The sequence below is a fragment of the Zophobas morio genome, unplaced genomic scaffold (assembly GCF_036711695.1).
Source record: "Zophobas morio isolate AGI-343-1 ecotype UQ-CSIRO unplaced genomic scaffold, CSIRO_AGI_Zmor_V1 ptg000022l, whole genome shotgun sequence".
NCBI lineage: Eukaryota > Metazoa > Arthropoda > Insecta > Coleoptera > Tenebrionidae > Zophobas > Zophobas morio.
In genome coordinates, this window is record NW_026972127.1 from 47,989 (window position 1) to 65,581 (window position 17,593).

General features: G+C 40.9%; 1 protein-coding gene across 2 annotated transcripts in view; it reads right to left on the reverse strand.

The window, feature by feature from the left end:
- The window catches only part of Cadn2 (Cadherin-N2), a 175,452-nt gene that overhangs the window by 18,496 nt on the left and 139,363 nt on the right, over nt 1–17,593 (reverse strand). For both annotated transcript variants that reach the window (XM_064062207.1, XM_064062208.1), the window contains exon 4: nt 16,118–16,282. In XM_064062207.1, the coding sequence (XP_063918277.1) occupies nt 16,118–16,282 (165 nt within the window). The remainder of the gene's footprint in view (nt 1–16,117; nt 16,283–17,593) is intronic.

The window sequence follows — 17,593 nt, forward strand, 5'->3', positions numbered from 1 at the left end:
AAACACGACAACTCTAATTAGAACGGGAGCGGGGGCGGCAAGATGCACATGCAGTTGCTACGTCGAGTTAACTCACCGGTTTGGAGGCGGGGGCGGCTAATCCGGCGGGACACGCGGTCAAGTGACCCGCTTCCGAGAACCTAATTGGCATGCATGGGTGCACGGGTGCAGCAAGAACGAGAATTACGACCAATGGGTGCGTGACGTAGGAAAATAAAAACTTTCAAAGTGCGCCGTTTTATTATTTTGAGATACGCAATATGCGATCCATTCTTTCCGTGACATGTAACTGCAGACGGTTTATAAATATATATTAAAAAAGTTTTTATTCTGAAAAACGGAATGGATTTGGAGTCCGGGGTGCGTGCTTCTTTTATTTTAAATTAATGGTTTAACTACCAGGAAGGGACGCTAAGGATTCGGACTCGTCACAAATAGTTTCTACAGCCCTCTGGTGTGTTTTTGCGATAACATCTGCGAGATTTATACCGACCGTTTAATTTTTTCTTATAACGATTTGGCTTTATTTCCTTTTTTCATCACGTTTGATGTAGTAACGGCGCGATTACAATCAGATTGTGACGATCGTTAAATTAATGAAACGATAGGGTTATTAGATTTTTCCATTCTGGGAGCGCTATCAACTGACGATAAAAGTCGGTAGTGAAATTAATGGACGAAACGAATTGACTGCTAAGTTAAGTTAAAAAATCGAGAATCAGAAGACTGTTTATTTTTTTAGCTGACGTTTATAGAACAAAGAGTCGGATCGATAGTAGAAAGTGGGTTTCTTTCAAGGACGACCTTGACAATAGCCCACGAACTACTAACATGAATCAAAAGTTGTGTAAAGGTTTACAATATAATGCGATTATGGGGTTTCCTTTATCACTTCAGCTACAAAGAGTTGTTTTCATTGCACAGATACAAAGCAATAAATCGTCCTGCATTTGGAAAAAAAATCAGAAAACAGTTTGACGGTTATGCTTCATTTTCGTTCGTTTTAATTTAGCTCTTGCGATTGTAACAATTACCTTTTGGTATGAACGTGAGCATCGGGCGATATTATTTTCTTGTATAATAAATGCGCCAAACGATATTAAATTTCGTAATTCTGAAAGTAAGTTAGTCGAAATCACGTTTCCTCGCTCTCTTTGAAAAGTATCAAAATCGCCATCTAAAAATAAAACTCGGGGAGAGTCGTTGCGATCTCGCTCTTTATTGTCGGCACGAAGCAAGTAGATATTCCCAATAAAAAATCACCAGTTGCAGAACATCTCGGAAGAACTTGTGCCCGATAAAATCCCCTAATAAAAATAATCGGCGTAATTCCGGGCTTTCTTCGCGCTCTCGAGCCATCAAAAGGTCCGATTTTTCAGCGAAACTGTGTTGTACGTCACGACTTACCGTTTACACACAAGCCACTTTGAATAATTCGGATTATTCTCTCTGACTTTTGACGTTTCCAGCCCCAAAGCATACAGGAATAATAGCACCATTTCCCCTGACTCGTCGTGTCATTTATTAACCTGCTCGGGCGGATTCACCCTTCACATAAGCACGCAAGAGATCGGCTTAATAAATTCAACCCGAATTTAGCTGAAATTCCAAATACCCCATCCATGGATTACTGTCATATCCGTGCGAAACCGCCCGATACATGCCGCTAATCTCCGAAGAAAAGCGGCGGCGAAATCAAAGATGGGGACGGGACGATTTCAATTATTCGAATTGACGTAATTACAGGAAGAGCGCCTTTGTGCCGTCGCTCAAAATAACAAGCTGGAGATGGCTTTCAACCCGTCTTTAATTATTGCAGTTGCCGCGAAGCGTGTTTGCTCGATAAATATGGGTGCAGCTGGCCGCTGCGGTTATGAACCATTCAGCTTCCATAAATCAAGCTAAAAGAAAAGCATAAAACAACCACGGCGATAATTCACTGCGGCGGAGAATCGGGGCAAAAATCGCCTGAATAAGCGGTAATTTCGCAGTCGAAATTAGAATTTATGTGTGGGAACGGGGAAAGTTTGATGATGCCTTGATTAGAGCGGCGACAAGTAATTGCCACCGGAAAGGCAATCCTGGACGATGTGTATATGTAAAATTTCATCCTACCGACTGCTCCATTTGTGTGCACTTGGCATCCGAGCTCCTCCGGCGCGAAATTCAAACCGGATACGTTCATTGATTTGCACTACGAGGCACCTGTTTCAGGCAAATTATCGTTAATCTCGCCATCCCACCACGTTTCCAGGCAATTAAAGCCCCGTATTCCTTTCCGGGTGAAAGAAACAGGCGAGCGGAGGTCGCATTGTGCTCCGAGCCCCTTACTTCAATGAAAAATTTAATAATACATTGGGAACTAGTGACATGGGCTTTTTTCGTCACGGTTTCAACATGAGGCTGTATTTCTTCCACCCGCCGGGGGAATTACGCGAGTTCTGCTCATATCTAATGCATAAACAACGGCATTATTGAGCTCGCTGATGGTTCTGCTTTGTGTTTTTGAGTATTAACGAGGTTAGACAAACGGGACTATGAAATAGAGAACGGTTGGTCTTGACGCACTTAATCCAATAATTTCGTTTTATATACCGGTTCGCCTTATTCAGCTAAACCGAAACACACACATCCGCCATATTTTATACACACAACTCGCTTTTGCTCTTGCCTCCTATCTTTTCCAATTTCATCATTCGGAAAGGATTCAGATAATCGGATCGTACTCTTTTCCTTGGGGATTGTTAGGGAATTACAAAAGCACGCGTCGCGCGAATAACAAGTCGACGTAATTGGTTCATCCCGCGAAAAGTACATCCAGAACAGTTTAATTGTAGTCGTAGCTAAATGAATCCGCGTATGAATGGAGTCCGACCGAAGCCGTCGCTTTCAATTAGTCTCACGACGAAATAAATTCACAGTCGGAGTGGATGCATCTCGCGAAATGAGACGCGCTTATTTTTATTTCAATTTATTTGAGTGCTCCGAGGCTGTATTTACTTATTTAATTACGCCGGTATATTCGGGTCGGTAAAGTAGAGAGTGATGAGCAAGAAATTCCGTTCGAAACGCATTGTTGTTTTTTACTAACTCGCATTCAACCCAGTTTGAATAACAATGAGGGGTCGGGAAACATTCGCGTTCTGTCGAAACATAACTGATATAAAATGCAGGCATTAAATTGGCCGAGTCCGAGTTTAAAATTTCGAATAAATTATGCGGCGTGTTTTATTCGAGATCCGGGAGTGGAGGTGTTGTGGTTGCTTTTATATCCTTTGTTCTTTCTGGAATGTTATTTAGTTTTATATTTTTTGCCGAAAGCCAATATCCATACGTACGTAAAATAAATGGAATAGGACGTGCGCTGCGGTTCGAAATTTATTCCGGCATAATTTTAATACGGGAAACATTTCGGCAGAAATTTTATCGCTTCGACGATCCACGTCAACAATTATTACCCGAGCATACGATACGCGTTCATTGTGAGCTCGATACCGCGTCACCGCAAAAAGTCAACCTGAGTTTTCATAGCTACGCGACAGCTTTTTAAGTGGGAGCGGTTGTCACAGGCGACATCTACCACAAACTTGGAAACTGTAAATTGGCGGCTGCGAAGGTTATTTATACTGTATTTGTACTGGTAGATGGTCAACTTGTGTCGTCGTTGTTGGCGCGGGGGCGGCCGCCGCCTCCCGCGAGTCCCCAGACCGCCCGGGCCCACCGCAGGCTTTTAGTCAAATCAAACAATTTTGGTCCATTACTCGCAATCAAATTACCAACCAAAACTTGCGGTTCGAAAGCCCGTTATTAACCGTGGCATTTCAGGACGGCTGTCGCTATTAGTCCTCCCGGTGAAACTCACTTATTCGGGCTTTCCGCCATTAAAATTAAATTTATGATGGATCCGCGTTAAAAATTCGCGAGCCCTCGAGCCAGCCTCGTAAGAATTGTTATGGCGATTTAAAAACTTCCAACTTTATTTTACATCGAAGGTGAATTACGACTTAACATCAGTAAAAGGTTTTACGAGTCCTAAATTTCATTTTACGTGCCGCTTCCGGTCCGACGCTTCACATGACGCCCAAAATGCACGCTTCGGAGGGTGAGGTTTTTCTCGGACGAATAATTAAGGTCTAAAATTAACGTCGTTCCGGTTTGTGTAACACGGTCTTGATGGCGAAGTGGCTCCACTTCAGTTTCAACCTAATTACTTTATGGAGAAAACGCGACTTGGCGATGGCCTGCCTAATTGCCGCGCGTCTTATGAGTTTGCTCTTTTTCTCGGTCGAAGAGTCGTAAAGAAAGCCGCAATGTGTTCCTAGAAATTCGATTACTTACATGTCTGAAAGAGCCAGACGCGATTAGGACAAGTTTTTGTCAAGTTGTCGCCCGACAAGTGAAATATGTGCACTGCAGATTCCGAAAGCACTTTACTTGTTACAAAAGACACACTTTAGCCGCCACAAAACACTGAAAGACGGCAAGAGATGAATAAAACATCCGGGTGCGGGATTTTTTCCACGACCGCTGAGCGGTACGGGTTTCTAGTTATGCCACAGTTCGCAGAATATATTCGCAGCTGACACTAGGCCAATATTGCTAAGGTCTAGAAAAATGAACACTGGTTGCGACTTCATTTCGGCTTGCGAAAGTCGGAAAGTGCCACGGTATCAGTTATACTTAATTTTTATCCCCTCGTGGAACAAAGACCACAGCGGCCGAATGGCCGCTTATTCACGGATCGCTGACGAGGTGATACCTAAATCGTAGGACCTTCAGACGTTAATGTGCCCCGTCGACGCCATTAATTTTGTTGGCTTCGTAAAATTGTGCGAAATCAAGTGCAAAATTGAATGTAAACAACGACACGGAATGTATGATGAGATACGCCGGGACCGGGATCCCGCTAGCATTAACGCCTCCGGCGATACGCTCTCTCACGTCACTGTCACGTTTCCTTCCACTAAGAAAATTGTAATTTGGTGTTCAAACTAGGTCATCAAATGGAACTTGTAACGTTAAAGGTCACCCGGAGACCGTTCTTCAGGTTAAAGAAGCACGCGGAAAAATTTGGCCGCCACAGTACTCCCTCCTTAAAAGTAAAAATTAACCAAATAAATGGATTTTCTTGGTGACTGACGATCAGGGAGGTTAGTCCTTGACGGAAACATAGCGATGTGTGAATCCCTGCTATAGAGAGGCTTTCAGGGTCCGGTTTAGGGCATTTGTCACGAATGGTTACGAGGTGCGACCTAGTGGCTGCATAAATCATACTTTTATGTTGTTTATTTCAAGCGAAGCAGCGTTCTCTTCGCAATCACACGATACTTGCGTCATTGCACGGGTATTAGTGCTAACTCGGCTATTTGTCATAGTCGGGGTAAACTCCGACGGATTACGCGGCTGTAAAGCCGAACCAACCACTCAATGTTTACAATGTTGGTAGCACTTTTATCGACGACTGCTCCGTTTTATTGCACCGGCTGCAGTGCCAAATTGGCGTAATTATTCCGGCGTTGAACGCCATCGGCAGGACTTTTAATCCCCGCGATTATAGCTATTTTACTAACCTGGTGTACGTGCCCTGGTGGAATTAAGTCTATAGCGTTGGCGCAAATAAAAACCCCATAAACATCCCGTTCCGACATCACATTATTTCAGGCACTCGTGTTATTTCGCAGATTAATATTGCCTCGTACAAAGGGAACTCGCAGCAAAGCTTCGCTTTGTTTTTGTTTAAGATTAGTTGTAATTTATGTCTTAAAGTTGGCTCGTCTGATTCCAGCCGCCACGGGAGCCTTTCATTACGGGATATTGAAATGTCCGCGATTCCATAAATAAGATCGTCCGGTTCGATATCGCATCCGATCCCGCAAGGAATAAACTTGCAAACTGAATAAAAATCATCCCAGACAAGTTTCTAACAATAGACGTCGGCTGTTCGATCCCGGAACGCATGCATACAAAAAGCGCCCTTTCACGTCGTATGGCTTCAGGTTAAACGAAGTTTGCTCGCTCTTATTTACAATGATTTACATTATTATTTTCGCTCTTTCAGGGATGCTCGTTTCATGCGACACGGAGCCGGCGTGTTCCTTCGTGATTAACAAACCGGGTTTTTAATAAAACCCGGGGCGAGACCGATAATCAAACGAACGATAACACCGCACAGTTTGAAAAAAAAGCCGAAGGACTTATCCGACTTTTTCCATTTCCTTGGATCAGGGAATGATAAAAGATAACTCGTTCGGTTTATTGTTATTATTGACGGGAGGGCTCGCGTCCGCCTCCAGGATGTAGGCAACCAATAAAACTCCTAATTGTGAGAACTACGCAACCAGAAATACACCCGCAAGGACGAACTCCGGGCTGATCCTCTGATTTACCGCTTCTTCTCTAATAGAGTCGTAAATTTGTTTTTTATCTCTGTTGCGACGTTTCCATCATAATATTCGCCGGAAACCTACTTCAGCAGTCCGCCCGCAGGAACTTTAGTTTTTTTTATGTTAATTCTCATTGTTATGTTAAATTGTCCGAATGGCAAAGCTCCGGATTTACTCCTCTGCTTATCCGTGACGAGAAAGTTCGTCATTACGGAATGAATTTCCGTTTTGCTACGTTTACGACCTCCGCGCTGATTTACTGCTGTTGTTTGATCTCGTGCTTGTTTTCGCGAATCTCTCGCAGTTTCAAAGTGGTTCGAACGCCACAAAAAGTCGGATCGGGCAAAAGCTTCAAACTTTAAAGTACCGACATAACGAGAGAGGAATATCACCTCCACTTTTGCAACAAAGTAGCGATTTATCAGGAATAGTAACTGGTGACTGGTTTCTTGCGCTCAAAACTACAAATCTGTTCCAACTTTGGAAAAAGAGGCACGTGTTTGCGCTTATCCGCCGCTTTGAAGTCGCGATTCTTGCCTTTTAACCCGAATGGAAACGTCCAGCCTTTAATTTAACAACAGTTGCGACAAAAGGGTAATAATCCATTTTATAATTTTCCTGAAATTCGGTTTCTAGACTAATTTCGGACTGTTGAGTCCCTTTCTGTCGTCAGTTTTTGAAAATTGTCACTACTGAAATTCTTAGTTCCGGTTTTCATCGTTCACTTTCTTGTTGTTTCCCAGTCGCATGCCTTAATTTTCAGGCCAAAGTCCTTGTCCGTTTACAATCTACGCCTTCATTTATCAGAGGGTGTCATTTCAGAAAATTCGAACATAAAAAAATTCAAAAAAAATCAGAAAGCGGCCTGCAGTTTTTTTTATACCAGATTCTTGTTCGGTAGGGTCGAATTAGAAAAGAAAGCAATTTTTAATCGAATTGGGGTCCATTTAAGCGAAATAACTTGATAGGATTAAATACAAAAATTTTGACCACAAGGAAATATTTTATCAAAAAATAAACATTTTCCGATCTGCCTGAAATTTGGTTTCAAGACTAATTTCGCCGCGTTGGGTTCGTTTTTGGCACAAGTTGTTGAAAATGTTGTCTATTTTCAACGAAATCCCTGTTAACCCATACTCAAAAAACAAAATTTTGAGTTTGACAGTCCATAACTCCGGAACCGGCTGAGATTCATGGTTCCGGGTTTCACCATTCGCTTTCTTCAAGTGTTTCCAGTTCTATTGGTTAATTTTCAGATCGTTGTCTTTGTCTTTTTAAAATCTGCGCACTTATTTATTTATCAGATGGTGTCATCTTCAGAAAATTCCAACAAAAAAAATCCAAAAGAATCAGGAACCGGCCTGCGTTTTTTTCGACAACATATTTTTGTTCAGGAGGATCGAATTAGGGAAAAGAGAAATTTTCAGACGAATCCAGGTTCTTTTAACCGAAACACCTTGATATGACCTAAATCCGAAAATTTTGTCCATAAGAAAAAATTTGGTCAAAAAATAAACGTTTCCCAATCTACCTGAATTTCGGTTTCTAGACTAATTCCGCCTCGCCGAGTTCATTTCTAGCATCAATTCTTTAAAATATACAATATTTTAAACGAAATCCTTCTTAACCTATACTCAAAAACCAAATTTTGAGTTTAACATTCCATAATTCTGGAACCGGCTGAGATTTGTAGTTCCGGTTTACACCATTGGCTTTCTTAAAGTCTTCCAGCTGCATTGGTTAATTTTCAGGCCGAAGTCTTTATCCCTTTAGAATCTGCGTCTTCATTTATCAGACGGTATCATTTTCCGAAAATTCGAACATAAAAAAATTCCAAAAAAATCAGGAACCGGCCTGCGTTTTTTTTTGACAACAGATTCTTGTTCGGGAGGTTCGAATTAGGGAAGGGAGCAATTTTCAGACAAATCGGGATCCGTTTAAGCGAAATAAGTTGATATGACCAAAATCCAAAAATTTTGGCCATAAGAAAAAATTTGGTCAAAAAATAAACGTTTCCCAATCTACCTGAATTTCGGTTTCTAGACTAATTCCGCATCGCCGAGTTCATTTCTAGCATCAATTCTTTAAAATATACAATACCTTAAGCGAAATCCTTTTTAACCTATGCTCAAAAACCAAATTTTGAGTTTAACATTCCATAATTCTGGAGCCGGCTGAGATTTGTAGTTCCGGTTTTCACCATTGGCTTTCTTAAAGTCTTCTAGTTGCATTGGTTAATTTTCAGGCCGAAGTCTTTATCCCTTTAGAATCTGCGTCTTCATTTATCAGACGGTATCATTTTCCGAAAATTCGAACATAAAAAAATTCCAAAAAATCAGGAACCGGCCTGCGTTTTTTTGACAACAGATTCTTGTTCGGGAGGTTCGAATTAGGGAAGCGAGCAATTTTCAGACAAATCGGGATCCGTTTAAGCGAAATAAGTTGATATAGCCAAAATCCAAAAATTTTGGCCATAAGAAAAAATTTGGTCAAAAAATAAACGTTTCCCAATCTACCTGAATTTCGGTTTCTAGACTAATTCCGCCTCGCCGAGTTCATTTCTAGCATCAATTCTTTAAAATATACAATATTTTAAACGAAATCCATCTTAACCTATACTCAAAAACTAAATTTTGAGTTTAACGTTCCATAATTCTGGAACCGGCTGAGATTTGTAGTTCCGGTTTTCACCATTGCCTTTCTTAAAGTCTTCCAGTTGCATTGGTTAATTTTCAGGCCGAAGTCTTTATCCCTTTAATCCCTTTAGAATCTGTGTCTTCATTTATCAGACGGTATCATTTTCCGAAAATTCGAACATAAAAAAATTCCAAAAAAATCAGGAACCGGCCGGCGTTTTTTTTTACAACAGATTCTTGTTCGGGAGGTTCGAATTAGGGAAGGGAGCAATTTTCAGACAAATCGGGATCCGTTTAAGCGAAATAAGTTGATATGACCAAAATCCAAAAATTTTGGCCATAAGAAAAAATTTGGTCAAAAAATAAACGTTTCCCAATCTACCTGAATTTCGGTTTCTAGACTAATTCCGCCTCGCCGAGTTCATTTCTAGCATCAATTCTTTAAAATATACAATATTTTAAACGAAATCCATCTTAACCTATACTCAAAAACTAAATTTTGAGTTTAACGTTCCATAATTCTGGAACCGGCTGAGATTTGTAGTTCCGGTTTTCACCATTGCCTTTCTTAAAGTCTTCCAGTTGCATTGGTTAATTTTCAGGCCGAAGTCTTTATCCCTTTAATCCCTTTAGAATCTGTGTCTTCATTTATCAGACGGTATCATTTTCCGAAAATTCGAACATAAAAAAATTCCAAAAAAATCAGGAACCGGCCGGCGTTTTTTTTTACAACAGATTCTTGTTCGGGAGGTTCGAATTAGGGAAGGGAGCAATTTTCAGACAAATCGGGATCCGTTTAAGCGAAATAAGTTGATATGACCAAAATCCAAAAATTTTGGCCATAAGAAAAAATTTGGTCAAAAAATAAACGTTTCCCAATCTACCTGAATTTCGGTTTCTAGACTAATTCCGCCTCGCCGAGTTCATTTCTAGCATCAATTCTTTAAAATATACAATATTTTAAACGAAATCCTTCTTAACCTATACTCAAAAACCAAATTTTGAGTTTAACATTCCATAATTCTGGAACCGGCTGAGATTTGTAGTTCCGGTTTTCACCATTGGCTTTCTTAAAGTCTTCCAGTTGCATTGGTTAATTTTCAGGCCGAAGTCTTTATCCCTTTAGAATCTGCGTCTTCATTTATCAGACGGTATCATTTTCCGAAAATTCGAACATAAAAAAATTCCAAAAAATCAGGAACCGGCCTGCGTTTTTTTGACAACAGATTCTTGTTCGGGAGGTTCGAATTAGGGAAGGGAGCAATTTTCAGACAAATCGGGAACCGTTTAAGCGAAATAAGTTGATATGACCAAAATCCAAAAATTTTGGCCATAAGAAAAAATTTGTTCAAAAAATAAACGTTTCCCAATCTACCCGAATTTCGGTTTCTAGACTAATTCCGCCTCGCCGAGTTCATTTCTAGCATCAATTCTTTAAAATATACAATATTTTAAACGAAATCCTTCTTAATCTATACTCAAAGACCAAATTTTGAGTTTAACATTCCATAATTCTGGAACCGGCTGAGATTTGTAGTTCCGGTTTTCACCATTGGCTTTCTTAAAGTCTTCCAGTTGCATTGGTTAATTTTCAGGCCGAAGTCTTTATCCCTTTAGAATCTGCGTCTTCATTTATCAGACGGTATCATTTCCCGAAAATTCGAACATAAAAAAATTCCAAAAAAATCAGGAACCGGCCTGCGTTTTTTTTTGACAACAGATTCTTGTTCGGGAGGTTCAAATTAGGGAAGGGAGCAATTTTCAGACAAATCGGGATCCGTTTAAGCGAAATAAGTTGATATGACCAAAATCCAAAAATTTTGGCCATAAGAAAAAATTTGGTCAAAAAATAAACGTTTCCCAATCTACCTGAATTTCGGTTTCTAGACTAATTCCGCCTCGCCGAGTTCATTTCTAGCATCAATTCTTTAAAATATACAATATTTTAAACGAAATCCTTCTTAACCTATACTCAAAAACCAAATTTTGAGTTTAACATTCCATAATTCTGGAACCGGCTGAGATTTGTAGTTCCGGTTTTCACCATTGGCTTTATTAAAGTCTTCCAGTTGCATCGGTTAATTTTCAGGCCGAAGTCTTTATCCCTTTAGAACCCGCGTCTTCATTTATCAGACGGTATCATTTTCCGAAAATTCGAACATAAAAAAATTCCAAAAAATCAGGAACCGGCCTGCGTTTTTTTGACAACAGATTCTTGTTCGGGAGGTTCGAATTAGGGAAGGGAGCAATTTTCGGACAAATCTGGATCCGTTTAAGCGAAATAAGTTGATATGACCAAAATCCAAAAATTTTGGCCATAAGAAAAAATTTGGTCAAAAAAAAACGTTTCCCAATCTACCTGAATTTCGGTTTCTAGACTAATTCCGCCTCGCCGAGTTCATTTCTAGCATCAATTCTTTAAAATATACAATATTTTAAACGAAATCCTTTTTAACCCATACTCAAAAACCAAATTTTGAGTTTAACATTCCATAATTCTGAGATTTGTAGTTCCGGTTTTCACCATTGTCTTTCTTAAAGTCTTCCAGTTGCATTGGTTAATTTTTAGGTCGAAGTCTTTATCCCTTTAGAATCTGCGTTTTCATTTATCAGACGGTATCATTTTCCGAAAATTCGAACATAAAAAAATTCCAAAAAAATCAGGAACCGGCCTGCGTTTTTTTTTGACAACAGATTCTTGTTCGGGAGGTTCGAATTAGGGAAGGGAGCAATTTTCAGACAAATCGGGATCCGTTTAAGCGAAATAAGTTGATATGACCAAAATCCAAAAATTTTGGCCATAAGAAAAAATTTGGTCAAAAAATAAACGTTTCCCAATCTACCTGAATTTCGGTTTCTAGACTAATTCCGCCTCGCCGAGTTCATTTCTAGCATCAATTCTTTAAAATATACAATATTTTAAACGAAATCCTTCTTAACCTATACTCAAAAACCAAATTTTGAGTTTAACATTCCATAATTCTGGAACCGGCTGAGATTTGTAGTTCCGGTTTACACCATTGACTTTCTTAAAGTCTTCCAGTTCCATTGGTTAATTTTCAGGCCGAAGTCTTTATCCCTTTAGAATCTGCGTCTTCATTTATCAGACGGTATCATTTTCCGAAAATTCGAACATAAAAAATTCCAAAAAAATCAGGAACCGGCTTGCGTTTTTTTGACAACAGATTCTTGTTCGGGAGGTTCGAATTAGGGAAGGGAGCAATTTTCAGACAAATCGGGATCCGTTTAAGCGAAATAAGTTGATATGACCAAAATCCAAAAATTTTGGCTATTAGGAAAAATTTGATAAAAAGTAAACATTTTCCGATCTGCCTGAACTTCGGTTTCTAGACTAACTTCGGCCCGCTGAGTCCGTTTCTAGCATCAGTTATTTTAAATTTTTGATATTTTAGACCAAATTCGTATTATTTCATACTCAAAAATCTAATTTTGAGTTTGATGGTCCATAACTCCGGAACCGGCTGAGATTCTTGTCTCCAGTTTGCGTCATTCGCTTTCTTGAAGTTTTGCAATTACTCCGGTTAATTTTCAGGCTGAATATCTCGTCCCTTTAGAATCTGAGCCTACACGGTGTCATATTCCGAAAACTCGAATATTAAAAAATTCCAAAAAAACTCAGGAACAGGTCTGTAGATTTTTTGGCACCAATGGTTCGAATTTGGAAAGGGAGCAATTTTCAACCTAAATCCAGAAAATTAATGAAACTATTGGCAAAAAAAAAATATGAAAAAAGAAACTTCAAAAGGCTAAATAAGTATTTCAAAAATTGTAAATACAGATGAAAGAAAATTTGTACTTAAAATAGTGGTTCGAACGCCACATAAAGTCGGATATAACGAGAGAGGAATATCACCTACACTTTTGCAACAAAGTAGCGATTTATATCAGCCACCAGAAATAGTAACTGGTGACTCAAAAACTACAAATCTGTTCCACCTTTGGAAAACGAGGCACGTGTTTGCGCTTATCCGCCGCTTTGAAGTCGGGATTCTTGCCTTTTAACCCGAATGGAAACGGGAAACGTCCAGCCTTTAATTCAACAACAGTTGCGACAAAAGGGTAATAATCCATAAAGCTGCAGCGCTGCACCCCGGATCCAATGAATTAGCAAACGGGAGCCTCTTTGATCTGACTTATAAAGGATTTAAAGAAAAACGGCGCGCCGAGAGAACAAAAGGACATTTTTTATTCGACGACAAACTGCGAAAAACCCACGGTCTTCGCTGGAAGTGAATGAGAAATTTATTGGAGTTCTAGAGGTAAAAAATTAAAAAGGTGGTTGACGGTTAATATTCCCGTAAACTTGACATTTCGGAGAGCAATCGCCGTTCGAGTGGTCTTTTTTTAATCGCAGAGGCGTCTTGTGGAGATTAAAGTTTGAGAGGTTCGACGAGATTAACTCGAGGGCGGTTCTTGCGTTTTGAAAACAGCAGGAGCTTACTGCAGGCGCGAAAACCAGCAAATAAAGTACTCGGATTTAAATTTAGAACGGTTTAGACGAAAATTAAGACACCCTTTGAACGTCGTATTACAGTTTTCAGAAGGTATAGATGTGAATGGTTGGTGAAGAATCTGGCGAATGCTGAAAAATTAAAAAACCGGCTCGTTGATGTTTAATATTTGCTTAGATTGACGTGACGGGTTCCTCTAGAAATGTTCTTTCTTTTAATCATACCGGGGTCTCGTCTCGTGGAGATTAAACTTTGAGTGGTTTCAATAAGATTAAGTCGGAGGTTTTTTCTTCGTCGAACAATGGGGGCTTGCTGAAACACACTTGTGTGGTGAGGGTCCTTGAGAAAATTAAATGTACTGCGAACGAAAAACGAGATATCGTGCAGCTGTATCTTATTGTAAATTGTGAAAAGTGCACCAGATTTTGGGGTCGGGGCAAGCCCGGCGTAATAAAGGGGTACTTCCCCGAGCACGTAGACAATACACGGACATAAATACGAGGCAGACTTGGTGTCTCCACGGTGCAGTAGAGTGCAGCAAACACTCGTGACGTAGCACCCCAACGTTTTCTTTTGAATTATTTACGCGGTCTCATACAACCGGGAAATTTACGACCTCACGGTTGGCAATATGGATTAGCGCGGGGAATTCCCGACGAAATCGGGCATTGGAACTTTCGTGGGTGTAAACAGTTTTCCAATAAATTACCCGACTTCCTTCCGTGGAAAAATTCGGGCGCAGGCAAATCCGAACAAAAAGTCGTGACGTTCGGACGTCAAATTCCCACTTCGGTAAACATCAATAACTACTTTATCTGGACGCGTCGCAGCTGACTTACCGGAAGTCGTCGGACAACGGCCATCTCGTTGTCGTTCTCGCATGGTCGAAACCTATTTCCCGAGACCAGACGTGCTGGCGGAACAGCACACAAAACAGAAAAACAAAAAGACCGGAAAAAAGTCAGACGAAAAATCTGCTTTCCACGGTCGCCTCCCTAATCTCCTACACACTCGAGTAAGCTCGCAAAAAATAACTTTAATACTCGTTTCGGTCGACCAAGACTCCAACTTCGCAGATCGAAACAAAAGCTGATTTTTCCAACTCGCATCAAAGTTCGGGGTCATTAGCGGAACACGTGCCGAAACAAAGCTCCCGGAAGTTTCATCGTGCATAATCGGGGGGTCACTCCCGAATAAACAACGGGAGAGTCGGGAGAGACGTTCGGCTTAACCCGAGTTTGATAAATCGCAGTTTTAAATGGGCGCGATTCAAACGAAAGAAAGATGTTCTTATTTTAATTAAAATAATTTGTCTTGATTCCGGCTACATCGACAGCGCCGCGACGTCGCTAACTTTTCCAAAAAGTGCAGGAAATCGGATAAATCACACTTTTGTGCCGACATGATCAATAGGAAGCGCTCCGAGTGTGTGCCACGTGAGCACATTTCACAATTTCCGCACCGTCAAAGCGTGGCGAAATAAGATTCTGTTGCGTCTTAAATTTTGTTTACTTGAAATTCGCTTTAGAACTTTTCCGAAATTAGCATGAAATAATGGAATTCTGGATTTGCAGCGCGGGAAGCCAAAGAAACCGATTCGGAATTCATATTTCCGAAAGGGGAGGCTTCCGGTAATGGTCCCGGTTTCCTGGTGGAGATTGTGAACGCAAGAAATAGAATTTTGATTAAACTGATAGCTGGGGTTACAAAAATTTAATTCACAAGCTACCTACGAGCGAAGTTAAAACGTCAAATACCCATTTGATGCCATTTTTGGTGTCTTGGTCACCACTAGAAGCACGTTCAAGTCCAGTGGGGCACCGCGCATGCAAAACAGCGCACTCGAAAAATTTTGGTCACCACAATACTCCCCACTTACAAGTAAAAATGAAACAATTTACGTGAAATTCAAGCACAGAACTGTTATTATATTAGTCGATGATTCAACCGAATTAAAATAAAGCGTGCACGACCTAAATCCTCACATGATAGGTTCTGCTGCACCCGCAGCACATTATCGGCCCCAAATTATCCAAATATTGAACCAGTAGTTAACCTTTCCCTTTCACCAGTGAACGGTGCAGCTCGATGGAAACTACAGAAACATCCGTTTGTTCGTTCCAACAACGTAATCTCCCTCTACCCGAAGTTCGCAGTTCTTGTAAAATCCCGATTGTTTCCCTAAGCGTTGATTTCTGGCTCTGCGATTACGCTTGCAACTAGTTTCTGTATAATTTCCATCGACCTGACCCCTGATTCCCGAATCCAGAACTGACCTGCATCAGGCGCAGAGGGTACGTCGAGGGATACTCCTCGTCAATTTCGGTTTTGTAGACCCCTTTGGGGAAAAGCGGGGGCAAATCGTTGACGTCCTTAATGTGGATGACCACCGTGGTATAGTTTTCGTTCAAGCTGTCTGATGCGACCAGGGTTAGCTCGTACTACACATGCATCACACAAGGGGACATACACAACATGAATGCACATAAATCTAGCGGTGCTGGGAGGCGGCGGCCGAGCGAGGGCCCGGGGTGCTCCAGGAATGAGTCTCGCTCGGACGCCCCCTCCGACATGCAAGGAGCTGCGACGATGCGTCAAACAACACAAACACATGCGAGACACTCGCCCTTAGCACGCTCTTGGGCAAATTCCTGTCGTCCTCCTCCGTTATCTGCGTCCTGTAGGTCGGTCGCTCGAACACGGGCGGATTGTCGTTAACGTCCTTGACGTGGATCACCACCGTCGTGTAGTTCTCTTTGAGGTTATCGGACGCGGCAAGTCGCAGCTCATACTGTCGCAAAATCTCGGTTTAAGTCTGAGGACGCACGGCGCCGAAACGTCGGCACTTGATACGCGGTAACGAGATTGACGGTATACCCAACAGCTGCACGTGCCATTGTCAATGTGTCATAGACAACGGCCCTCAACACGCCCAAACAATAACGCCATTGTGCGGGCTGATTGGAACGTCTGATCCCTAGGGATGTACTAATCACGTGGCTCATTCACCGCTCGGACGTAACTTAATAGTGAATCCCAGACGGAAAACAAAGCTCGGGCCGATACGCGCCCGGATTTTCCGAAATGGACGGCCCTTTGTGAGCCAGATAAGCGAACGCGACGTCTCCCATATCAATCATGTCCGCTTCATTGAGCGCCACAATTAGAGGACTTTCGCTGCACGCGAAGGGAAAGCGAAGATGGGACCCGAATTAAACATGAAACGACGAATACACAGGCTTCTCCTCTTCGGACAATTAAAAATCACCCTCCTGCTTAAGGAACACGTTTTACAACCTTGCTGCACTTTATTCGCGTGTGGAATAATTTCATTTACGACGCCTCCAGAGTTTGTTCTTTATATAGCATGTTTCGGTCTTGTAAGTCTTATTCGACAGCAGCAGCTTTTATGAGCTGCAGCACTCCCTTATTTCATTTTATTACTTACAGTAGCCACTGATGTCAACAAGAAAAAAATTTTGGCCACCACAATACTGCCAACTCAAATGTAAAAATCACATCTACGGGTTCAGACGTCGTACAATCGCACGCAAATGTTTTGAGCCTATGGGCGGATCGTTTTTGCCTGCCCTCACCGAAGAAGGCGGTCCAAATCCTTCAAGGGCAGAATTTGTAGGTAGGCTCAAACTACAACGAAATTCACATTTTACCCTATAAAATTGTATTGACAATAACGGGACGGACAGTAGTTATATATATATATATATTTTTTTTTAGGTAAGAAATATTTATGGCTCACACTAGTTCTCTCGAATTTGTCGGAGAAGATTTAGCAGGTAGTTGTTCCCATAAAATAATAGTCATAACATCTTTCGACCAATTGTTCCGTATAAAAAATTTCATCACTTTTTCAAATAAAATACTCTTAAAAAAAACGACATTGTCGTTGAGTGACATGTAACTGGCATAATAATAAAAACGTGCCATTTTGTTAACTGATATTTTTTTCATAAATGTCGCAAAATTATTAAATTTGTCTAATCATCCCCACCAATAATGTGATGACGTCACTTCAAATTTATGCATAGTAAATGTCCAGATTTTTGGAAAAAAAATCAAAATTATAAAACAACATTTTGCA